General features: G+C 45.6%; 1 protein-coding gene across 4 annotated transcripts; it reads left to right on the forward strand.

The window, feature by feature from the left end:
- LRP3 (LDL receptor related protein 3) lies at nt 1-24,792 on the forward strand. Of its 4 annotated transcripts, none has more exons than XM_054199546.1 (7): nt 1-190; nt 5,056-5,103; nt 10,782-10,920; nt 20,200-20,408; nt 20,691-21,777; nt 22,901-23,033; nt 23,953-24,792. In XM_054199546.1, exons 1-7 carry the CDS (start codon nt 127-129, stop codon nt 24,763-24,765), a joined length of 2,493 nt encoding a protein of 830 aa, XP_054055521.1. In that variant the 5' UTR covers nt 1-126; the 3' UTR covers nt 24,766-24,792. The 4 variants fall into 4 exon arrangements, with proteins under 4 accessions (XP_054055521.1, XP_054055523.1, XP_054055520.1 ...); XM_054199545.1 differs by lacking the exon at nt 1-190 and adding an exon at nt 1,103-4,576; XM_054199548.1 differs by lacking the exon at nt 5,056-5,103.

Consider the following 24,792-nt stretch of genomic DNA (forward strand, 5'->3'; position numbering starts at 1 on the left):
TGCCGCGGCCGCCCGCCCCGCACCCGGCACCCCGGGCCGCCCGCCGCCGCTCGGCGTAGAGGCCAGGCGGGCGCGGAGCCGCCGCGCTTCCCCCCCGCGGTGAAGGGCAGGCGGCGGCGACCCGCCATGGAGAAGGCGGCGGCGGAGCCCCGGCAGGGCGCGCTGGCGCCGCTCACCGCCATCTGCCTGGGTGAGTGCGGGCGCGGCGGGGCTGCCGGGCCTCCTCCCCTGCCGCGGGGGGTCACCGGGGGGCGGGGGGGACACGCCGAACCCGGACGGCCGATCCCCCCTCCCGCTCCAGCGGGCGGGGGCGGCGCGGCCGCGGGTCCCGCCGGTGGCCGTGCGCGGCGGCGGGGGGGGGGGGGGGGCCGCGGAGTCCTGCCCGCTCCCTGCGGAAACCGGCGTTTTGCCCTTGGCTTTGAGACCGCCACGGTACCCCCGCGTAGCGCTTAAAAAATGAAATTAAACCCACAAAGTTTGGCCATGGCGGGTGCCGTCCCCGGCGCTGTGACCGGCGCGGGGCGCGGAGCGGGCACGTCGCTGCCCGGGGCCCCCGGCCGCCCCCCGGGCCCGTGCCTCCCCTCGGCGGCGGGGAAGGCTCCGTTCCCCCCGTCCCCCTCCGCCCTCCCGCCGCCCGAGGCCGTGGCTGCCGCCCGGCTCCCCGCAGGTGTGAAGTTGTGTCGCGCCGCGGAGCCGTGGCTGGTCGCGGCCCCGGCGGGGCGGTGGGTTTGTCGGGCAGCGGCGTTGAGCCCGCGGCTGGGGCGAGGGAGCGAAAGGCCCCGTGTGTTACCGGCGGCACGCAGCAATGGGGGTTATCGAATCCAACCGCTCCGCTCGGCGCTGCCGAGGGTCTGGTGGCGGCGTTGGCAGGGGCAGCACGGCCATGGCCGGCCGCTCTCGCCCTCCCCGCGGCCATTCGGCAACCTCCTGTGGCTACCGCGGGCCAAACCCGCAGACCTGTGCGCGCAAAGTGGATTAGAGTTTGCGTTTAACAGTCCCAGGTGACAGTTAGTGTTCCTTACATAAATGATCAGAAACGGGTACTCGTGGCCAGACTGCTTGTTCTATTTTTGTAAAAGTATTTTTTTTTTTTTTTTAACATCGGTGCTTGCCTAGAAAAATGTAGGAAGTTAGTTTCATAGCTGCTCTGGTTACTTCCAATGTATCTATTTTAATTAACGGAAGTGCAATGTAAAAAGCTATCTAAACTACAAAACGGTTTGCACATCCGTTCTGGCTAGTACAACTTTTTTTTTTGCAGAGACTTGAAGGCACGTCAGAGATGTGCACAGCATGAGGATAATGTCTGCTGCGTTGTTTGTTTAAAGTTAGAGAGAGATACTGCCTTATCTCTGAATTTCTTGGTGTTCGGTTTTGGGTTTTTTTTTTTGTGGCCTGGTCAGACCTTTGTTAAAGCTTCTGTTATTTAACAGAAGCAGCACAGTTATTATTAAAATGACTAATAAGATAATAAAAGGCTATGTAAACTCCAGAGTTTAAGCGAGAACGCTTCTTGTATGTAGCTGTGGGCAGTGCCAGGTTGAAAAGTTAGCAGATTGCTGCTTTCTGTGACTTCCAGAATTTCACTGTCTGGCTCTTCTTTCCAGCTGGACTGTTTTATTCCTATTCCTTGCACGACTGACAGTAGTGGAAGTTGAGAAACATGAGAGGTGGGAAGCTTGTAAGGTATTCTGCTTCGGTGAACCCACAAGAATATAATGCTGCTGCTTTAACTATTTTTGTATTTTACTTCCTGCTTGTCTGTCCTTTCCTTTTATCGTTATTTTTGGTTCTTGCTTCTTGCAGTTCTTTTCTTTCACTTTTTGTTTCACCGTAGGCTGTGTGTGGTGTTTGGCGCCTGTATCGTTGCACCGCTGGGGACCATCGCTGTTCAGGACCTGGTCTGTAAACTGCCGCCCCAAAGGCTGGAGCCGGGTTTGGTGCAGCTGTTCTCCATTTTGTTTCTCGTTCTTGAGAAATTCTGGAGGATGTAGAAAGTTATCAGATAGGAAGTAATTAAAACGGCAAAGCTGGTGTCTCTCCTTCTGGCTGTGGGAAAAGCCTGGTAGCTGTCATTTGGTTCAGAGGTGCCAAGATGTAAATTTCCCTTTTGATCCAAATAACCGCTTTCCTAGCCGAAAACCTCACCCTGGGAATTATTTAGCAATCCAAATGAATGGCTCAGTCAGTTTCCTACGTGGAGTTCAAGCCAACTGAACCATTTCTGTTTTTTCTGGCTTTTCCATAACTCTGCCCAACAGTTAAGAAAAAGAGCATCTAGAAGACTTTCCAGTATACCCCTAGTCTCTCACCTATTTTTATTTTGACGAAATTTTGTTTTGACAAGAGACAAGGAAACCAGCAGGGAACAGTTGTTCTTTCTTTTGGGCCTCTGACACCTTTGCGAGCCGAGCGCTTCAGAAAACGCTGGTTTGCAGCGCGCCGGTGGTTTCATTTGTCAGTCTTGAGCGAAAAACCGAGAGTGAGGAAAACAGATACTGGAAACGGCAGCTTATTCAGTTGCTGGGGAAAGCACCTGATGCGAAACTTTGACTTTATTTTAAAGAACCGTTCTCGACTGCTGACTTAGTGTGAAAGAGTTTGAAAATGAGAGCAAGGAACTTGCAGCAGCAGCCAGCACGTTTTGCGTTTGCAGAGGTAAAAGCGTGTTTTTGGGGGTTGTCTTTCGTAGGTGTCTGTCAGGTCGGGGGTGCAGAGCTGTGTGTGGCTCTGTCCTTCTGGTGGCAAACCAGGGCTGTGTTCAGCGCTCCCCAGGAGAAAGTAACGTGGCTCTCAGCTGGCCGATCCCGCTCTGTCGCGCCCCTCATCTTCGTGCTACTTATTTCCATTTAAAGGGCGTAGGGGCCCCTCGTCAGCGGTGCGAGGGAACCTCTGCCTGGGAGTTTGCGTTCGTTACAGCCATCGGGAAGCCTTGGGTGGGAAATGTGAAAAAAGGTTGTAGAACGGTAGTACAGACCCAGACGCGTCTATACAATGCATCTTCGAACACTCCTTGTGAGCTGTGGCGGCAGCAGTTATGCAGAGTATATTCGTGTACTTTCTTTGGAGCAAACTGAAACATTTTAATTTTCATGCAATTAAATTTGTGAATTAATCACTGGCTAATTTCTTCTCCGTCTTTATGACTCCATTGCCATGGTTACAGGAGTAGCGGTGCTTTAACGCCGTGTGGACGAGCGCCATGCTGCCATCACGGCTGCGGTGCGGGGTCGCTCGGTGCCCGTGCTGTGCCTGGGACAGGGCGGTCGTGTTGCTCCCGGGGACGATGCTGACCTGTTGGGGCAAGCTGCCCGGGAAACGGAGGAAACAATTACACGGCATGTTGTTATTACCATACAGCAAATGTTACTCCACATTAATTATGTAATAAAACTGATGCTGTTAAGGTCCTTTGAACGTCGTGTTGATGCTTATTGACACAAATCCGCTGCTCAGGCCTGTTTCTTCTCAGGCCGCCGGGTGCATGTGCTGCCGCTCGGTGCCCTTCCCCGGCGCACTGCTGGAGGCTGGTGGGAGCCGCTGCCCTCGCCCCAGCGGCGTCTCCCTGCGGGCTCTGCGGCAGCAAGGCTGCGAGGGACCTGCCCTGCCATTGCTCCGGCCATGGGGCCCCAGGTCCGCGGCATCCCTGCGCCGTCCGAAATCGCTCTCTGCCTTTGGCTCTGGCTTCAGCAGGGAGAAGGTCCGAATTGTGGCCACTGGGCGTAGGTCAAGGACGGGCTGCTGCAGTTTGGTGGTAGTGCAGGTCCGCCACCAACTGAAGCCGCGGCTGGGCTCCAACAGGCAAGCGAGGGGACTGTTTTTAGCTTTTCTGTTCCCACCCCTGTAGTGGTAGGTGCTTTTTTCCTCTTGTGCTGGTTTGAGTTGTACCCGAAGGTGGTTGGGTCATTGTTTGGTGGTGTGTCTGGACAGTGTCGCAGACAATGGGGCCCACGCTTGTACGCGCTGCTCTGAGACATAAATAGCGTTAATTGTCATCAGCTTCCCAAGTAACTGTTGGGAACAGGGACAGTTTCTCTTCCTCTCTTCTCCTATTGTTCTTTTTTAATGATGTTTTTTACTAAATGCTTGCCAACAGATCGACTATAAAAAGATTTAGGACTTAACACATGCAAAATAAAGTGAGTGCTTGGGTAGGATGTTGTAAATTAAGTTTTGGTAACCTTTCAAACCTTTCTAATTCTTTTTAATATTTGTAATTTTATTAATAGTCTGTCTGTAGATTATAGAATACTGCTAAAATGAGAGCAGTTAGTGAAATATGCTGTGATCCTTAGAGAAGTGCCTTAAAGGATATATGGGGAAACTAATATGGAATTGCATGTGAACGCTGACCTCTGGAGAAGCAATGCCACAGAAGAAATCTTTTTTTTTGGCAATGACTACTCTTACCAGGCCATTCTAATGGTACACACTGTGAGAAGAGACTTCTCATTTGAACGTGAAGGGTATTTGGAAACTGATCTGTCAGTCAGATGTGTGTTGCAAGCACCGCCTCATCCTGTTTTGATTTTGCCAGTGGACCTTTTTGAAAACGTCACTGCTTTGATTAGTCAAGGTAATCATGTTAGCTTTAGCAGTTTATTTTCAAGGTGACATTTACCTGAGAGGAACAAACTTTGCTTTATTCAGAGGAGACTTATTTAAAGATAATAATCTCATTAGTTTTTTTCCAGCATTTAAGTGGGTAAAGTGACTAGCTGTGATGACGAATGTTTTAGTGTAATTGTTCTTCTGTCCTCCCCAATTAAAAATAAACAACTGCAGAAGGCAACTTAGAATAGATTGGCAGTTGTTTCTTTTGGTAGCATGTTTGACAGATACTAAACTAACATTGTGTGTTGACTTTTTTTATAGCTGCAGTGAAGGATAATAGTTGATTACATGACTCGCCCGTGTTGATAACCAAAGTTCTTGTTGGCGAACTGCAACGCGTTTATATAAAAGCCCCAGCAAACACCTAGAAATGGTTAACTTCTGACTGCCACCCTCTGCCCCTGCAACCTGCTTCAACCTTATTTTTCTGTCTTTACACAGTGAATCTATTCCTGAGCGGGAAAATAGAAAGTGCTGTTACCTCATTAGGTAAGACCTACTTTTCTTATTTGTATTTACTGTTCTTTTGAGTTGTTACTGTTTCTTCCCCATGCAAAGAGATCTTTTAACAAAACAGTATGACCTTTGTTTGAGAGAGAGTAACAGTGACGTTTGAGGAAGTTTAGAACTTCTACATCTTCCTGGGGTTATAGATCCATCGGTGTCACTGTGCTAGGAAAAAATGGTAAGCTTGAGGCTAAGGTCACAGTACGTGCTGATATGTTCAGGAAAAACTCTATGTTTAGGAAATGTGCCTGGGAATATCAAGCCAGGGACAGTGCCCCATTCCCGGAGGAGCTAAAACAAGAACGTTAAAAATGTCTCATGAATGTCAAAGTGGAAATTCAACCAGAATTGGTGTAATTTCCATCTCTGTAGCAGCACTGTGACTTACTGGCATTCAGGGAACATTGCAGTCAGGGTCCCCTTAGTGATAAGGGCCCTCTTGTGCCTGCTAGTCCGCAGTCGCGCTGGTGGGCATGCTGTATGCCCAAAGAGGTTGCAATTTAACTTAAAACTGAAAAACCAAATAAGGGAAACAGGACGAAAGGAAATGGGAAAACACAACAATAATTCTAAGGCGGTGGGTTGATTAGTGTGGGAACTTGAGCGTTCAAGTCAACCTGGGGGTTTGAGAAAAGGTTTAAATCAGGAAAAGGTGATAATTTTATGATTAGGTAACTTCCTTAAATTTAACTTAGGGGAAGTGTGGATGAACCATGTAGGACATGTGTTTGTAACACAATATTTCCATTCTTTCACTGGAAAAAATCCAGAATGTCATCTATGTGTTAGTCTGTGCTGCCTGGATGTCTCTTTGGCTTTTGTTGGAGTTTGACATCTGTTTGCTGTATCGTATGTGAGTTTACAAAGTGTAGCTTAAGTAGTCATACAGTGTCCGGCCTCTAGACTGGTGATACTGCCTCAGCCTCAAATATGTAATGCTTCATCCAGTTGGCTCTACTGCTCTCTGATGCTATTCTTTTGCTAGAAACAGAGTTGTAACATTTGGCTTTTATTTTTTCAAGCATGCTGAAAATCTCAGAGTACTGTAGCCTTCATGTTTTTGAGCTACTTTGTCCCCTGACAGCCTGACTGGAGCAGGGAAGAAAAATGATCATAAAAAGGTCATTGCAATAGTGAGATGCGCGTGTGAGTTCTCTTCCCTGTGTGTTGGAGGATAACGGGTGAGGACAACGGTTAGGGTAATGGGTGAGGACAGCGCGGTCATAAGGCAGGTGACCCTGCCAGGAGTCATCTCGCAGGAGATGTTCCTTAGAAGCCCTGATAAAAGTTGGAGGAATTCTTGCTGTCCTAAACATGTCCTGAAAAAGCAGTGTATTACAGGGTTGATCTCTACGGTAAGGTACAGCGTGGTTTCTTTTCAGAAAGCGAGTAATAGCAGAAGTAATGAGTTGTGGAGAAGGCAGGTCGAGCCACCATCTCAGCTGTGTTTGTACAATGACTTTAGGCCAGACAAGCTGCTGGTGGTCAGGATCAGACCTCCCTGAGCCCCTGTCCCCGGGCTGTCAGCGAGACACCTCAGCCTGTCGATACAGCCAGCACGAGCTCTGGATGGGTGAGTTGAACCCTGGGGCCGTGCTGTTGCTGGCTCTGGTAGCCGGGGCAGGAGCAGCCTTCTGGAGCCTGGATAAGGTGAAGGGGAGCCTTAAGTCCCCTTTTCTCCGCATGTGTAAGGGATCGGCATTAAGCCACGTGTGAAGCCCTCCTGGAGGGAGTGCTGGAGAACTCGGGAGGAGTTTCCTGCTGACCCTGAGGGAGCTGCTGAGGAGTTGTGTCTTGCTAAGCATTGGGGTTTGAGAGAAGGTTCCCTGTGGTGGGTGCCAACCATCCTTCACCCCGGAGCAGATGGTTGGGACGTGTCCCTTGGGCCTGGGGCAGACCCCGGGGTGTCACAGAGGAGTGTGAAACTGCAGGATTTATTTTCTGCTGGGATTGCCTGAAAATTTATTCCTGCACGGCTTAGTGTCCCCAGCGCTGTCCTCTGGTGGAGCTTGAAGTCTGTTCTGTTATAGTCGATTTTGCAAAAATTGGAGTAATATTATTCGTGTAAAGTTTTGGAAACTTTCTTGCCAAGTATTTGTGGCATATTTAACTGGCAGGGGGAATCTACAGCTGTTTACAGTAGGAGAAATCCATTTGATTATTATAGAAAGAGCCTCATTAAGATTTATGCGTGCTTGACAGAAACTCTCTGAGCTCAAACCTCTTCTGGCATTTGTTTAAAGTTTTGGGTTTATTTTTAATCTATAAAGATTCATTATTTTCTGCCTTCAGAATTTATCTTTTTAAAAAGCACCATCTTAGTAAGATTTTTGGTGGGTTGGTTTGCTAGTCCAGGGATTGGTATTCTCTTATGTTTCTTCAATAATCCTAAATGTGGAAAATGTAAGCTGTTTGGGGCTCTTAGTTTTTGCTTTTCTTCTGGGTTTGTGCAGAAAGGCTGCAGAAAGAGTTATAAAAAAATTGTTGAAAAAATATTGTCACTGCTCTTCTTGTGTGTTGTTGCTGATGATAAGGCCTTCAGAACCCAGGACTGTACCTTTCTATTTAGAGACTTCCCTTTCCTTTAGGAAATTTGGCAATTTGAAAAGGCTTTTGTTTATTTTCCTGAAGGAATCACGCTGTCATGCTGAAGCCCAACTTAATAGCACCATACTGGTGCATGTATGCGATTCTGCAAACTTCATGGCCAGGAGCTGAGGAGGGAAGTGGGGCCCCTTTATTGACGCTGAAACCCCAACAGTATGAAATTGTGCCCTTGTGTGGTTTTTCTGTTTGGTTGCCAGCCACTGCAGGCTTTGTTTAGTACATGTTTTTCTTTCAAAATTTGAGTAGGTGGAAGAAGAGCTGCTGGAAGTGGCGCTTGGGTGCTTTGCCCCATCAGCCACGCAGCAGTCGGTACACAAGGAGTGGAGGCAGACGACTGGTTGGGAAGATCTGTTGATATATCACAAATCTTGTAGTAATGAGCATCGATGGGAAATGGAAGGCATCAGAAGCATAAGGCAATTAAGTGAGGTGTGGGTAAACACAACTGCAGTTTTGGGGGGTGGATGGGTGTGTGTCCCCGCTTTGCTCCAACAGGTTTAGGGGACTGTGGGCATATCCTTAAAATAGTGTAATTATGTTTTGGTGACATGAATTCAGATTAGTGGTTCGTTCAAATCAGGAGCCCTTGTAAGAGTGAAGTAGATGTCCCTTTAATTTTGAGTAGGGCAAGTCTGGAATGCTTATTATTATATGTCAGAGGGGTAAAGCCACGGGGAAAGAATTGAGCAACAATGACCATTGCCAGATGAACTGCCCAAAATGGCATATAGTGTCAGGGCAGCCCTTACCTTGCTCATGTCCTTTGATTTTCACAGCTACAATTCTTCTGTTAAAATGGAAAATCTTTTTCTTTTTTCTGTTCTTCTTTACATGTCCCACGTTTGTAGCAGATGTGCAGTGTTAATAAGAAAAAGCATTTCTCACTGAGAACCTGAGCTGTCATGTTACATCAGATCCACTGCTTACCAATTAGGAAACGGGACATTATTGCAAAAGAAAAAATGCTAGTGATGTTACTTCAAAAAAGCTGTGATGCTTCAAATAACTATTGCTCAGGATCTTTGTAAATTCCTCCTAAAACTGAGAAACGAGTATTTGGGAGAATAATAGCTCTGCTTAACTGCACTGATGAATGTGTGAGTAGAAGTGCTCACACAGAGTGACCAGCGCATCAATGGGGCTTCCTCAGAATGGAGACTAAAATAAGCTTTGTGTAGTTATGGTTCTGTTCTAATGCATATCCTATGAATACGGGGTATTAGTCCAGGACAGTATTTGGTACAAGGGGACCAGAAGTATTTGCAGAGCTGTTGCTGGAAGCCTCTGGATAGTGCTGTCTGGTGTATTTGCTCTTTCTGCTCTGTGCATTCTGTTTCCTTCCCATTGAGAAGTTTTAGTCACCTGGCAGTTAGGAAATGCAGTCTTTCCAGCTCCCTTTGCGTGTTTGCGAGCTCTAGATCCTCTTATGCCGCTGTGGTATGTTGATGCAGTGACAAGTGTGTGGAGGAGCACGTTTATACACCTAAACAAACTGAGAACTAGAGTTGAAAAGTCCCGTGGATCTTACATTTGCTTTCATAATTCTATACTTCCATCTGCATCTCAGTATTTTGCCAGCATCTAGCGTGGAGCCTCTCTCGTTTTAGAAACGTGATAACAAAAATGTTCTTGTTTTTTGTAATGGCTTTCCTGCAAAATATTTATTTGGAAAATAGATGTTTTCATGTATTTATGTATTCTGTGTGCTTTTGCGGCCTTTGAAACTAGTAGGAATTATATGCATATGTTTCATTGGAATGCCCTGCCTGGAGAATAAAAATAATGGCTTTTTGTATGTTGTGCCTCAGGTGAGTTACTTGCCTTCTGCTTTTTATATTCTTGTGGCTTTCACTTCAAAAGTGCTTACTGTGAGCAAGCGGGATAGAGCCGGGCACAGATTGACGGGTGGGGAGACGCGGCAGCCTGGCCCGTCCGCAGCCAGCGCACCGCCTCACCCTTGCCCCGGTGCGGCCACGGCTCATCCCGGCTCTGAGCTGAAAACGATGAGTTTATGTGGCTGAATTTCAAGCAGTGCTGTAAAATTTATAATGCAGTATATTTGGATGCGTGTGCATATGAGGAAACTTGAGGTATAGGCAACCTTTTTTTTTTCACTTGACACCTTTTTAAGCTACGAGAAAGTAAACTTCTGTCAAAGATTGGAATATTCATCTGCAATCCACAAGTCACGCTCTAGATAGTCATTTGTTTCAAAAATAGTTTTAAAAATATTTTTGGAGGACGTTCAGAGTAGCTATTGCATTACACAGAATTTCCCCTCCTGTACTCTGCTGAGAGTACATTTTCCCATCAGAACAGCTTTCCCAGTTGTCCTTGGAACATTTCGCTTTCATTTTTGAATTGCTTAATTACAAATTATAAGTATTTGATGTAGCCTTAATTGGCCTGCTGTTTTCCATAGGAAGAACTGGAAGTGCTTTGAAAATACTGTGCTTTATTTAGCCCTATTTGCTCCTTTCCCTGCCTGGAAAATTTCTCCTATCTATGGGAGTTCAGAAGGAATTTAGAGTACTTAGTAATGTTCAATGAAAGCATTTGACACTGGAGTCCAGTTTACTTTTTTCTTTTTTGTTGTGGTAACCATTACAAACTCTTCAGGTCTGTCGTATAGTTAGGAGAATAAACAACATGTCCAGGAACGTGGTACAACAAAATGAGCTTGTAGATACTTTTCACTGAATATGGATCTTCTCCAGCCGCTGGGTGACGTACCCAGGCTTTGAGAGCCGGTAAGAAGGATTTCTGTGTTACATCCTCTTGGCAGATCCATGCAGTAACATTGATTGTAGCCTTTGGTAGATTCATACAAGGTTATTGATTGATGCTGCATTGAAATGCAGGTTATGCTTACCAACACTTAGAGCGGGTGTTTTAATTAAAAACTGGGCAGGGAAGAAAGTGGTAAGAGGATAAAACTGTTGACTCTCATTTGTCTGCAGTCCCGCAAAATTGATGAAAGCTCTTGTAGCTAATGTGAATTGTTGATTAGGCAAAGCACTAACAATAATATCTTTTCCCCCCCTTATTAACAGCTGCTTGCAGTGGAGAACTGGAACAGCACACAGAGAGACGGGGAGTCATCTATAGTCCTTCTTGGCCATTGAACTATCCTCCAGCTGTAAACTGCAGCTGGTACATTCAAGGAGATCGTGGAGACATGATAACAATTAGGTATGGTTCGATACTCCGTGGAGATAAAGGGCTGCTTTGCTGAAATGAAACAAAATGCGAGTTCTTACCTGGTAGAGCAGCAGGAGGCGGTTTGTCGGAGCTGCCGAGCGGTGGAAGGAAGCTGGAGGTGGTTACGCTGCAGCATGATGGCAGGTCGAGCACGTCTTGTTTTGGAAGTGTTCCACTGTGTCTTGTTTCTATAGGCTACTTCTGACATCCGTTATTATACATGCAAGTCACTTGTAGTCCTTTAATGTATTTATCTTCACAATACCCACGTGAGATTTTATCCACCTGTGATAGATGAAGGGCTGGGAAACAGTGATATATTTACTCACGTTAAATAGTCCCCTTTCTCTTCATTGCTCATAAATAGGGATAGGTGAAGGCTATAAAACCTGGAACAGCCTCAGTGGGATATGTAAAATTTTTAGAGCGAAAATGGCTTTTTCTGTAATGTCTTAAAATGGTGCTATGTTTAATTGACAGTTGAAGATAATCATTGCTTACCGTTACTTGTTAACAAAAAGACACATGCTTTTCTGCTTAATATTTATTTCCAACAGAATTAAATAATAGTGAGCATTTGTGGCACAATTTCAGCTCATTCTATAAAAATACTGTTCAGAAAGGCTAGAATATATTGTAAGTGGTTTGTTCAAAATGTTTAGGCTATAATATCAGCATATTGCGAAGGTGCTTAATTTCTCTGGGCTAATTGTAGTATGCTTCTCAAACAAAGAATTACTTATTTAAAAAAAGAAAAAAAAAAGCAAATCTAGGAGAGGGTTTTTTGTTTGGTTTTTAGTACTGTTGTGTTTGACACCATCTGCTCATTCTTTGCTCAGCTGCTTAAAAGGACTGCAAACCTCTTCAACTGCAGATGCTCAGCAATTAAAAACAAATCTGCCACAGATGGAATAATAGGAGGGCTCCACCATCCGTAGTTCAAAATAGGAACTACTCATCAGAAGTAAGGAAGTAGATACCTGCCAGCATTTGAGATCCAAAAATAGAAACATGCTTTTAAACCCCATTAAATTGTATTGGACTCAGGGAATTTGTTTCAAAGCAGAGATTGCTGACACTCTGAAGAAGCATGCAAATGAGAGACAGGGCTTAGCCCGGGAGAGCAGTGCTGCAGTTTGTGCTACGGAAACCTCTTGGAGCTTCCAGTTAGGATTGGGATTCTCTTGTGCAAGTATGAGTGCAACAGAGGCCGAAGGAATAAAGGAAACCCAGATGAGGAAACTGGTAGTGACGTGTGTATACTGTTTAGATGTGTGCATAGCAATATGATTTGAAAGGTTTCTTCTTAAAGGGTTTGTTCTGTGTGTCTGGGTACACAGACGCATGCTGCCTGCCCCTGCGGACGCGGGAGCTGGGTGTTATCTCCTGGGCAGCGCGGCTGCGGCCGTTCGTTTCTGGCTATAAATGTACTGGGGATGACTCACTCCAGCGTATGAAATGCAAAATGTTACAGCATCGCAGGATTCCTTTAGAAGGTTGCAGCCCTTGTAATGCCAAGGATGTAAAAGAAACAGCCGACTTGCCTAGGCTAGCGTGATATAGGCAAACTGGGAAAGAAGGTTGAAATACAGACATTTTTTCCTCCGAACAGTTGGGTATGCTTCATGCCCTAACAGTGTACTGATTAGGGCATAGAAGAGTAGCTTTTTTAATTTTCCTAGGAAAATCAAACACAGGTCTTGTGATAACATCTGGATTTTGAAAGGTTTTAAAAAAAAAAACCCACCTCCTTTGTGTTATGTTATGCTGAATGCATTTCCTTTGATCTTGAATTCTCATTGACAGTAAGAGAGCAATGTGGTATAAGTATCATATTTGAGATACAGCAGGAGTCATTAAGGGATACCATTGCAATGGAAAGTCGTTTTGATTTCCGAAACATTTGCAGTAGGTGGTCATCTTTTATAAACCTATTATTCAGCAGCTTTCAATAGCACGGTGCCCAGATCTCCGTGTGGGTGTAAGATGCTGTGTCCTGTGGGCATGTCTTTTAGAAGCTTTCTCTTCCTATCTGCCTTTCATGTGTGTGTATTGATTTTCTTTGTATCCTCACATTTCCGTGCTTATTGGTTTGCTTCATAGTTTACTTTTTAGAAATCCTTGGGGGAGACTTCACTAGAACAGGAAATACATGTTCTTTGTGCTTCTGCCTCACTGTTAATTATGCACATTTCAATACTGTCTTCCAAGTTTGTGTGTCTGGTGGGGTGGTGCTATTGAGACCTGGGAACAAGTGTGTAGCTATTGTTTTCCAGGACTACGTTTTGTCACTTTAGATTTGGGTAATCAGTCTGTCAGTTGTTATTTTGGAAATTACTTGATTTTTCCTCCCATTGTCTCTATTTTTGTGCCTGTTTTCACAGAAGACTACATAAAAATGCTGTAAGATCAGATAAAGATGTCATGTGCAGCAGCTGCCTTTGTACCATCTTTTACAGGCTTTATATGTGTTTTTTTCCTCATACCTGAGAAAAAGATCAAAATCAGTTTTGTTTAGCAGTTGCTGTTACCTGATGGTTGTAAATAACCTGATGTGGGCAGAATATAATATATTATGTATATATAAAAAATATTACAGGAATTTATGGAACTGAGGGTGAAATGTTCTCCGTGTTCAGAATTCAAGATAAGAGCATTGAGAAGTTATCTACTTAGTGACCTACTCAAGCTGTCTCTTACTAATTGAGGTAGGGAGTGGGGATCACCTTCATTGGCTTTCACTTCAGTGATTCACGACATAGGCTTTGAAAAAAGAAATTTTCAGATTAGCATCTGAGTTTCAATTTCTGAGTAAAACCGAGGCCTGTTCAGGTAAAGGCTTGCTGGCTGTAATTGAAGAATTAAAGGGACTGCTTCATGGTCTGTTTACCAAACTCACAGTGTTTCAGAACTTGACATCAACTGGGGAAAAAAAAAAAATCCTAATCGCCATTTATTTCATTCAGTTGTATGTACTCAGCGTTTGAGAGCACGAGCTCCTGTGTCTCTTGCCTAAGGTTACACAGTGAGCTGGAGCTGGGACTAGAATAGAGCTCTCCTGACTTCCAGGCCCTCGTGCTTCAGTGGGTAAGCAGAAGTTTTTAATGAGCCAATTAAGTCATCAGTTGTTCACAGTCTGCCCTTGCTGTGAGATGTTGGCAAATAGAAGTAACTTTTCTTGCTTAATTGGCTGGCCTGTTTTAAATTGGGACTGTGCTCTACTGATCTACCCATAATATTTATTCTCCAATTTTTTAATGAGTTTAGAGGGCCAAATTGGATGTTTTTTAAAAAATTTATTTACTAATTACTTTCATTCAGGTTCTACATCTGCTGGGCCTCCAACAGTTTACCTCTTTTTTTGTTCATCTTCCTGATCATCCCATGTTTGTCCTTTTCCAGTTATTAAGAACACTTTTTTTTTTTTTTGCTTTAATCTGTAGCTGTTCATGCTTAAATTACTAAGAGGGTTGTAGGGAGTTCCCTACATTATTTATAGAAGTACTTTTTTTTTTTTTTTCTATCTGTTACTGCTCCTTTCAGTGCAGATGGCAAAAAGCTTAGCTCTGCTAAGCATTAGTTTTGCAGCTAGCACATTTTTTTTCGTATTTATAGAGTGCTGATGGGTATTTATGATAATCTGGTTTCATGAGGTTCTTCCCAGCAACTTAAAAATACTTGTCAGTTAATAGGAAGATATCATTGTAGGCTACTGTTGCTTCATTTGAGTAAATTGGGCAAGAACTGATAGATAATGGCCGTTCCTATAATTTTCTGTAAGCTTCTGCAGTCCTGCTCAATGTTGGAGGTATCCTTTTTCAGTTTTACCTATTTCTGCAGAATTCTGTAAAAACAGACTTAGTGCTGCATTTGTCACTTCACGCTGAGTTGTTCTGATCCTCAGAATCCGAATGTTTCAAGTGTTAATAGACTATTCCTGTACTTTTGTATAAAATTTGAGGGTTTTTTAAAGAGACTAGCTGTGTTAGAGACATCGCAAAAGCAAGATAACTGGACTTGGTGCTTTCGAATACCATCTTTCAGGAGAAAGCAAACCTGCAAAATTCAGTTTGATAACTTTGGCCTTTTATCCCAGTCCCCTCCTCTACGGCTGTGTTGCGCTGGAGCTCGCGAGTGACAGCGAGAACAGCCTGAGGGCCCGAGCATTTTACAGGGCGTCCTGTGTGTTAGTGCTGGGTGTTGTACTTTGTTAATATTGTTAATATTGCAGCTCCGAGAGCTGGCAGCGCCAGCGCTGGGCTCCTGCAGAGCTGTGCCCTGCTTGGGGCTCCTCTCCCTGCCTGCAGGCCAGCGCTGTGGTGGTGAGGAGGAAGAGGAGGAGGGAGGAAGGCAGGGCTCTCCGTCCCCTCGCCGTGCAGCGCCCGGGTGCCCGGGCAGGGGGTGAAGGTGGCAGGTGGCGGGGGGTCCGTGTCCCACAGAGCGGGGAGGGCTGTGGCTGGGGTTCAGCGCCGTGCGGCCCACTGGGGCCATGTCCCGGTCCCCCAGACAGGCCGGAGGGCTTTGATGGAGAACGGACCCTTCTTCTGCTTTCCCTCCCAAAGCCTCTGCTTCCCCGCCCGGGGTGTTTACGAATGCGGCAGCTCCCACCGGTGCCGAGGTACGGCTGACATTATCCATTAGTGCTCGCCCACTCAGTGCGGCTTGATTCCGTTTCTTGTTTTAATCACAGAAAATGACGTGGGTTTTGGATACAAAGGGCCTGAGAGCTCCCTCAAGAGCCGTAACTACAGACTTCATTCAGGACTTTCCCAAAGACTGTGAGGCGTTTGTACAGTCCTGCAAGCGGGAGCACAGGACTTTGTCCTTTATTTCCACTGTATACCATCACGCATTCATCCACGGGACTAATCCTTTTGACGGAAAAATTTGCATTTCAGTTTGAGAAAGTTCGACTGAATAAGTAAATGCCCCTGCGCTCTATTTTGCGGGTAGCAGGATTAAATTATTCTTCAGAAGACTGTAGCAGCAGCAGCACTAGATCTAATTACAGATGATAAAAGAAGTGAAGTAGCAGAGGTTGAGCGCAGTATTCAGGACTCTTAGGTAAAATAAATCAGGCTATTTAATGTCAGATTGGTGCGGCAGAAACTTCTGACACAAACTCTTGTTGCAAATGCAGTATAAAGTGAAACCCAATTTTACATATTTATACGTGCACACATATGTATTCATGTCGTTTCATATTTCATTACAAAGGAGTGGTTTTTGTGGTGAGGTTGGTTGATGAGTCTTTCAAATATATCATGCTTTTCGTCTTGAGTAAAACCACCATCAGTTTAAATGGGGCAAAATTTGCTTCCAGTGGAGACAATGTAACTTAAAAGGATGCTGGAGTGGAGCGACAATGCCTTAGTCGAAGCAAAATTTGTTCAAAATATGTCTGTTGATTAGTTTGCATGAGGTAGAACATAATTGCTTTGACTTTGCGTTTGTCCCTAGAAGAAGAAATTTTATAACCGTTACGGTATCTATTATATGTAAAACTTTACAGCAGAACTAGAACATCTGCATTTCACAGAAATTGTGTTTATTCAGTGGTGTTTGAGACTCCTAGCCACCTGTGATTAAGATGCTTATTGTTTTTTAGAGAGAGTTCATTCTTGTGAGTATTCTGTGTTGCCCTTTTTCGAGTACCAAGGTGTTTGTTTCGGTAGCTCATGCGTCCCTGGGAGACATGGTGTTTTCAGGGAGGCTGTTAAAGATGGTGCTTCCTCGCAAGTCTGTTCTGCTCGTCGCCCTTGTACTCGGTTGGTTTTGTGGCTAAAGCTTGGATTTCTGAGTGGAGAAGTGTGGGATTCTGCTCTGAATCTGTTTCAGATCCACAGCTGACTCTCGGAAACATCGGTTAACCTCTGTATGCCTGTGCTTCCGCTTTGGAACGGGGGGGCTCAAGTTTCTTCCGCTTCCACACCTTTTATAATAAACCAAAAAAAGCCCTTTATTAGCAATGTACAATACTACATTCTCAAGGTGCAAGTAGAAGATGTTGTTAGTTACACACAAGTGCAGGCTCTCCAGAGGTATTGCTATCATCTGCAGAGGCGTTTGCGTGTACCTGACTTCTCTGTACTCTTCCTTTGTGTGAATCTTAAAAGTGTTAAACCTTTTCTTTCCCCCCTCCCCCTTTTTGTTTTTAATAGAAAGAAATACCTGTTAATGTAAGATGCAGACAGCTTATTTTATAGGCAAATTCTCCCCTGGGTGTGCGCAGTCTGTGCTGTGTAACACGCTCTGGGTGAGTTATTTACCAGGTAGACTAAAGTAGCTCTTTCCAGCAGAGCAGGGAAGGTGGGTGGCTGTGGGACCCAGAGGGAGCCCTGGGACCTGGGCAGGGTAGGAGAGCAGTCTGTTTAGCTCTTGAAGGCTGATCTGGTACATCGGAAATAACTATAGAAGTAAGAGATCAAAAGATTTAGTAAATGATCTTGTTTGTATCACACAAGCAGAAGTTTTCCAGTCATTCCCCTCCTTCCCAGTTCTGAGTTTCCATTTCTTGATTCAGTGACTGTTCCCTTCTCCTAAAAATTGTTGTGCAGATAGTTCTAATACTTGTCCAAAAAGTCTTTATGATAAGCAAACCATACGAACAACCCTCCGAGTAGATGATAGAAACCTTTTTCGATGTCAGGTGCCAAAATGAGTTACAGAGAGCAAAACCAATGTGGTAGCTCAGTAACGCTGTCTCACAGCTCTTCCAGCAGACTTGATGAGGGTGCCCGTAGTTTCACTGATGCTTTCTATGATTCCTTTTCATGCTGTAGTGCGTTTTCATATGCTTTTTTGGTCATTAAAATTTTTTTTGCAGAACACCTGGGGCAGATACTCTTTAGTTTACCTTTGCATGGCTGAATACTTAAATCGTTTCATTCTGACTGCACAGTCATCTAAAACTTCCTTGCAAAATATGCTGGTTTCAGAAGCTTGGTAAGATCGCTTGTAGCAAAGAATTAGTTGCTGTGGGAATGTTTCTTCCCGGCTGGAAAGACACAAAGAGCATGGTGGGAGAAAAAGAGTTATAAAAGAAGAAGGATATATTTCTGGGTGCAGAAATTATATTTCCTTGCCAGCACATATGTTGTTGGACATCTCTTAATTTCCATTTTAATTTAACACTTCCAGTGCTCTCTTACTTCTCATTCTCTGCTGATAATTTTTTTTCTGGAGAGTTATTAAGCCAATGTGTTTGGCAGATCCTACAAATGTGTGTAGGGTGGGTCTCCTGCTTAACTGAATTGGCTAGTTTATGTAGTTACTGCTGTTTCCCTTTCACCTTCAAATGGCAAGATGTGGCAGGCATTGACAGCCTTTTGTAAATACAAGTGGTATCAGAAAATTATCTTCTTTATCTTTTTCAAAGAATTCGTCTTTTATGTTTGTGAAAAGTCCTTTGTGGAAGGAGGTCTGTATAGTATTTCGTAGAAGCTTTTCAGCCTTTCTGAAACTTCTGTCTAGGTATTTGCATGGAGTACGCACAAACTTCTACCAAGTTAATTTTGCATAACTGAGTTCTGCACCAGAATTCATTTTGAAGTGTCCCGAACAATGTGCTCTTTCCTAATGAGTTGGTTCTCTGTGCAGTGCTACTGTCACTGCAGATTACTGCATGCAAATGTAATCTGTTTTATCAGACTGAACAAATACCCTGTATGGTTCCTGAGCTACAGGTTAGGGAGCGTTATCTGGTTGTGTTCAGTGGTCTGCAAACACCTGGGGCACCTCTTTGCACGAGGTAAGCTACTATTGAATGATTACTGGGCTTGGGTCAGCGGAGGGGCTGGAGGTTTGACTGTAAAAGGTTACAGGCTTGTTTGCTCTCTGTTCGCGTTCCCAGAAAGGGAATATTTTAGTCTTTGAATTAAAAAATACCAGTGTTAGACTTTAGGTTCTATGTCCACCCCTTGCAGTCCTCTTCTTTTCTTGCCGTCTCCCTGCCTGTCCGTATCTTGGAGAGTTGTTTTTTGTCTCTCGCATTTATCCCTTTAGAATTCTTTTCACTGCTCCCTAGTGTTCCTTTTCCGAGTCAGTAGTCTCGTCTCTCATCCCATAGTTTCATGGCTTTTAAGATAGGAAAAGGCAGCTGAGAGGTGGGTCCATGCCAGCCTCATGAAGTTCAGCACGGCCGAGTGCAGGGTCCTGCACCTGGGTCGGGGAAATCACAAGCACAAATACAGGTTGGGCGGAGAATGGCTGTAGAGCAGCCCTGAGGAGAAGGACTTGAGGGTGTTGGTTGATGAGAAGCTCAACACGACCCGGCAATGTGCGCTGGCAGCCCAGAAATCCCCCGCAGCCTGGGCTGCATCCCCAGCAGTGTGGCCAGCAGGGCGAGGGGGGGGATTCTGCCCCTCTGCTCTGCTCTGGGGAGACCCCCCTGCAGTGCTGCCCCCAGCACTGGGGCCACCAACATCAGAAGGACATGGAGCTGTTGGAGTGGGGCCAGAGGAGGCCACAGAGATGCTGGGAGGGCTGGAGCCCCTTTGCTGTGAGGACAGGCTGAGAGAGCTGGGGGGGTTCAGCCTGGAGAAGAGAAGGCTCCGGGGAGACCTTAGAGCCCCTTCCAGTCCCTAAAGGGGCTCCAGGAAAGCTGGGGAGGGACTCTGGATCAGGGAGGGGAGCCATGGGATGAGGGGGAACGGTTTTAAACTGAAAGAGGGGAGATTTAGGTTAGATATGAGGAAGAAATTGTTTGCTGTGAGGGTGGTGAGCCCCTGGTCCAGGTTTCCCGGAGAAGCTGTGGCTGCCCCATCGCTGGAGGTGTTCAAGGCCAGGTTGGACGGGGCTTGGAGCAACCTGGGCTGGTGGGAGGTGCCCCTGCCCAGGGCAGGGGGGTTGGAACTAGATGATCTTTAAGGTCCTTTCTAACTCAAACCATTCTGTGATATGATTCTAAATTAATCTACCTTTGGTATAATTTATTCTGGAATTTTGCTTTTGCTCATATCTGTATTTTAGGAAGCAGTTTTATTTGAGGACTCTTGAGTAAAAGAGGAATCATCCTTTCAGCTTTTGGAGCTACTTGGCATGCTGTTTATGCCTGTGAGATGGGTGCTTTTCCAAATTGGAGGAATTTGAGCACTCTGTTTATATGTACTCAAGATACTGTAGGTGTTTCGTTACCTTTGAATGTGATCTCTTTATGTCAGCACTGCTTGGTGCAGAATGTCAACTGTTAACAGTCTGTTTTTAATGTGTTTGGCTTTGTTCCAGATACATGTCCTCTTTGTAACTTGTGTTTTCTTTTCTTACTAACAGTTTTAAGAACTTCGATTTGGAAGACTCTCAGAAGTGTGCAGTAGACTGGTTGATGATTGGCCCCTCTTCCAAGAGGGAGGAGTACAAAGTGTGTGGATCTTCCATACCTCCGTCTTTCATCTCTGCAAGGGACCATGTTTGGATATTTTTTCACTCAGATGCATCAAGCTCAGGACAGGCTCAGGGATTTCGCCTTTCTTATATTAGAGGTAAAACCTTACAGTTTTGTTGGCTTCACTTATATTCTCTATGGCAAAACCTGAAGACGGTAGTATTTTTTGTTGACAGGAGTCTTGGGCCAGTCTTGATGGCTGTAAGGTGTCAGCATGGTAACACTGATATTTCCACTTGGACTTTTAACAGATTTCTTGAAGTGTCCTAGCCTGACCGACTGACTCATGACATACAGGGAGGTAGATGTTAAAAAGTGACAATGGATTGTTCCAAAAGTTTTGATACTGACTCTTCTCTCTCCCTGCCCTCTTTCACAGGAAAGATAGGTCAGGCTGTATGCCAGTCAGATGAATTCCGTTGTGCAAATGGAAAGTGTATTCCCAGTACTTGGAAGTGTAATTCCATGGATGAGTGTGGTGATAATTCGGATGAGAGAAACTGCACCGTCCCTCCAACAGAGCCTCCCTCCAGCATCTGTCCCTCAGGAATGTTCCAGTGCAGCGCAGCCCACTCCACCAAGTGCTTGATGAACGAGCTGAGATGTAATTCAGTTAAGGACTGCAGTGATGGTTCGGATGAAGATAATTGTCCCGATCTTTCCTGTGGGAAAAGGCTGGGTAATTTTTATGGATCTTTTGCTTCCCCAGACTTATTCCGTGCTGATCACAGCAGATCAGACCTTCGTTGCACGTGGTACGTGGACACACAAGATAATCGACATGTTCTGTTGCAGCTTGATTTGCAGTTAGGCTACAATGACTATGTAAAGGTGTATGATGGCATCGGGGAGAGAGGTGATAAACTAATGCAAACATTTTCATATCACAACAATAGGCATTCGGTGAGTGTGGAGTCATCAAAGGGCCAGCTCACTGTCTCGTATCATGCCCGCTCCAAGAGCACTGGCCATGGGTTCAATGCAACCTATCAGGTGAAAGGCTATTGTCTTCCTTGGGAGCACCCTTGTGGAAGCGATGAAGAGTGTTTCACAGATAAGCAGCATTGTGATGGCTGGTGGCACTGTCCAAATGGCAAAGATGAGGAGAACTGTCCTGCCTGCCAGAAGAACGAATACCCATGTGAAGGAAACAGTGGGCTCTGTTACTCAATACTTGACCGCTGTAATAACCAAAAGAACTGCCCAGATGGCTCGGATGAAAAAAACTGCTTTACTTGCCAGCCAGGAAACTTCCATTGTGGTACAAATCTGTGCATCTTTGAGACTTGGCGCTGTGACGGCCAAGAAGACTGCCAGGATGGAAGTGATGAGCATAACTGTCTGGTGATTGTTCCCAGGAAGGTCATCACAGCTGCTCTGATCGGGAGTCTTGTGTGTGGCCTGCTGCTGGTGATAGCACTGGGTTGTGCATTTAAATTATATTCTCTGAGGACCAGGGAGTACAGGTAAGCATCTTGCTTTTATGGTGCTTTAATAGCTGTGGTGGTTTTTTCCTTTTTGTTTAAAGGAAAATAAGTCAATTGTTAACCAGAGAATTTGCAAAATACTGTGAAATCAATCCAAGGAATTGATAACAATTAAATAGCAGCCGTTGCATTAGGCTTAGAGAGGAGCAGTTAAGATTTTTGGAATTAGTGAGGAGAATGTCAGCTCTTCTGTGATCTATGAGAAATATACATTTATTGTGCAGCCTGGCAGGACCTGTATCTGACTTAAGTCAAACCTGTTTTGAGCAATTTTCTCTCCTCGCTGCTGCCGCTGCAACAAACCCCTTGCCCCTACCACAAACCGAGTGCTGAACTGTACCGGTGAAATCTTTGCTGCACCTGAACTGAATAACCCCCAAGTCTCCCCAAATCCTCCAGTTCTCTGCTCTAAGAGCGATGTCCCGCAGCGGCGGGGCTGTTCTGGCAGGAGCTGTTTGCCTGCACTGCGCCCCTTCCCTGGTCCTGTGTGCCCTGTTGCGTGGAGAGCGTGTGTGTTCCTGTGCCTGGGCGCTGTGTGGCTCTGCCCTTCGGAGGGAGACAAAAAACACTTTCTGGTGCACTAGCTCTGTGCCGCGCTGCTGACACTGGTCCTGTTCGCAGCACGCTGTGCTTCATGGTCCCTCCTGAGCAAAACTGCACGACTAAGGAGCCGGGAACAGCCACCGTGCTGTTGGGAACCATGGTGCCTTGGTTCTGGCAGGACAGCCAAAGCTCTCTGCAGCTGCAAGCTGCCACTGTCATAATGTTGTGTTTTCCAAAAATAACCTTTAGGCCCTTGCTGAACAAGTCACCACTGTTGCTGGCGTAAGCTGGCCGATTGAAAAACTTCATTTGCCGTAGAGTCCAACCTGGGACCGCGCCAAAGAGTTTGCTGGTTGGATTCACTGGTGCTTATACCCTCTACTCTCATTCCTTTTGTTTATTTTAATATCCTGATGAGATTTTCACGGAGCCTAGTTGAAGGTTCGCATTTTTGCTGCGTGTGAAGCCCTCTGCGCTGCTTTTATACATTAGTGTGAGGGAGGCAGGACAAACTGACTGTTGCTTCTCTTCCATGTCTTCCCTCTGGTTCTGTTTGCAGAGCGTTTGAGACCCAGATGACGCGACTGGAGGCAGAGTTTGTGCGGCGAGAAGCTCCTCCTTCCTACGGGCAGCTGATTGCACAAGGACTTATCCCCCCCGTTGAAGACTTCCCTGTCTACAACGCATCGCAAGTATGGAGGCACCAGTGCCAATTAACCTGCCAGCAGCCAAGCTGCTATAAATTAGATAGAGTCAATCTGCAGCTGTATTCTTTCATTCAGCTGTGCTAGTTATATGGAAGTCCTATAAAAATGTGTATGCTTTACTTGGAGCTGAAGAACCACAGTTACGCATCTTGGTGCTGTGGGTAGTGTGGAACACGCTGAGTGTGTTTGCTAGGGAACAGCGGTGAGATAAGCACATGCTGTTTTGCTGTACATCAAGATAGAATGAACAGAGACAGGGAGAAAGGTCAGAAAGTAAATAGAAAAAAGGCTTTTCAAGCTGAAATTGTAATGTGCCTGAAGTGATAAGAAAGTAAGGTCTCTAGTAGTATTTTTGGGAAGTTCTGGGATTATTTTCCATTTACAGATAACGTTACACTGGGAAGCCATTAAGTCATTCTTCTCTTTCATTGCCGAGTTCTCAAAAGTCTCCTGTGCCCTGTCGGAAGTATCCAACTGTGATACAGTTCCTAGTGTGATAAAGCTCTTGTAGTTTGTTACTCAAGTGGAGAAGTAGTTTGCCTTGGCCTTTCTTCTCTGCTGTTGTCATCAGCTTTTGAGGATCCTCTGCTGTTGCTGATGGTAGAGGACTGGGCGGTCTGCAGTCTGGTTCTGTAGTGGTGATCTGATCGCCTGAGTGGAGCGTCTTCCTGGGCAGACAAGTAGAGCTTAAGCTCATAAACGCTCTAAGAGTGAGTCTTTTGGTACAGGCAGAGCTGTCTTTGGTGCTCTTAAATAGTTCATTAGAAAATACGCGTTTAACAAGGAAGTGCAGGGATCAAGTCTGAGAATTCTGGTAAGGTGGAGGTGTTAGTGGAAAGAACAGGGCTAAGGAGAAGTGTTTTGAGTATGTGTAAAATCATAGTTTGTTACATCTGTGTTACAGGCTTCTGTGCTGCAGAACATCCGAACAGCCATGAGGAGGCAGATGAGACGACACTCGTCAAGACGGAGCTCATCTCGGCGGCGCTTGGGCAGGCTCTGGAACAGACTCTTCCACAGACCTCGGGTGAGAGGACAGATCCCGCTGCTGACGCCCGCCCGCACTTCACAGACTACACTGGGTGATGGAATCATCAACCGCGCTGATGGGACTATTCGGAGTCCTCCACCTTCCCCCGAAGGACCTAGTTTAGAGGCAAATACCCATGGTCAAGCCAGGGGCCTACAAGAAGCTGGGTGCAACAGCTTGCAGCCAGAGACTGAAATCACAGAGCCATCGCCTTCAAACGTCTTACCGAATACTTGCACAGCAGCACACGCGGAGCCGGAGGCTGGACGCGCTGATAAACCTTTAGGTGCTGAGACCTCTGGCAGCGAGCTTAAGCAGTCCAGTAAAGCGGATTCAGGAAAGACTTTCAGAGATCCTTTATCTGAAAGTGTTGCAGAAACGATCCATGGAGGGTCAGCATCCAGGAGGACTGTCCCAGAGGACAGTAGCTTAAGTAGAAGTCATCCGCTGAGTGAAGAGCCATGCAGGTTACCCTTAAAAAAGTGGGAGTCTGCTTATTCAGACAGCCCTGTGAATGTTCATATCCAAGTGGATGGACAAAACCGATGTTGCCCTAACTCGTACCGGGAGGAGCCTTTGGGTATTCATGCGGCTTGTTGCCATTCTGTGGAAGTGCCAATGTTGGAGTCCTCTACTCCCCTCTCTGAAATCAATACCAGTGATGATGAATCTTTACTTGTTTGCTAATAAAAATTTTTGGTTTGGCTCTGTAAA

The sequence above is a fragment of the Rissa tridactyla genome, chromosome 4 (genome assembly GCF_028500815.1).
Source record: "Rissa tridactyla isolate bRisTri1 chromosome 4, bRisTri1.patW.cur.20221130, whole genome shotgun sequence".
Classification (NCBI taxonomy): domain Eukaryota; kingdom Metazoa; phylum Chordata; class Aves; order Charadriiformes; family Laridae; genus Rissa; species Rissa tridactyla.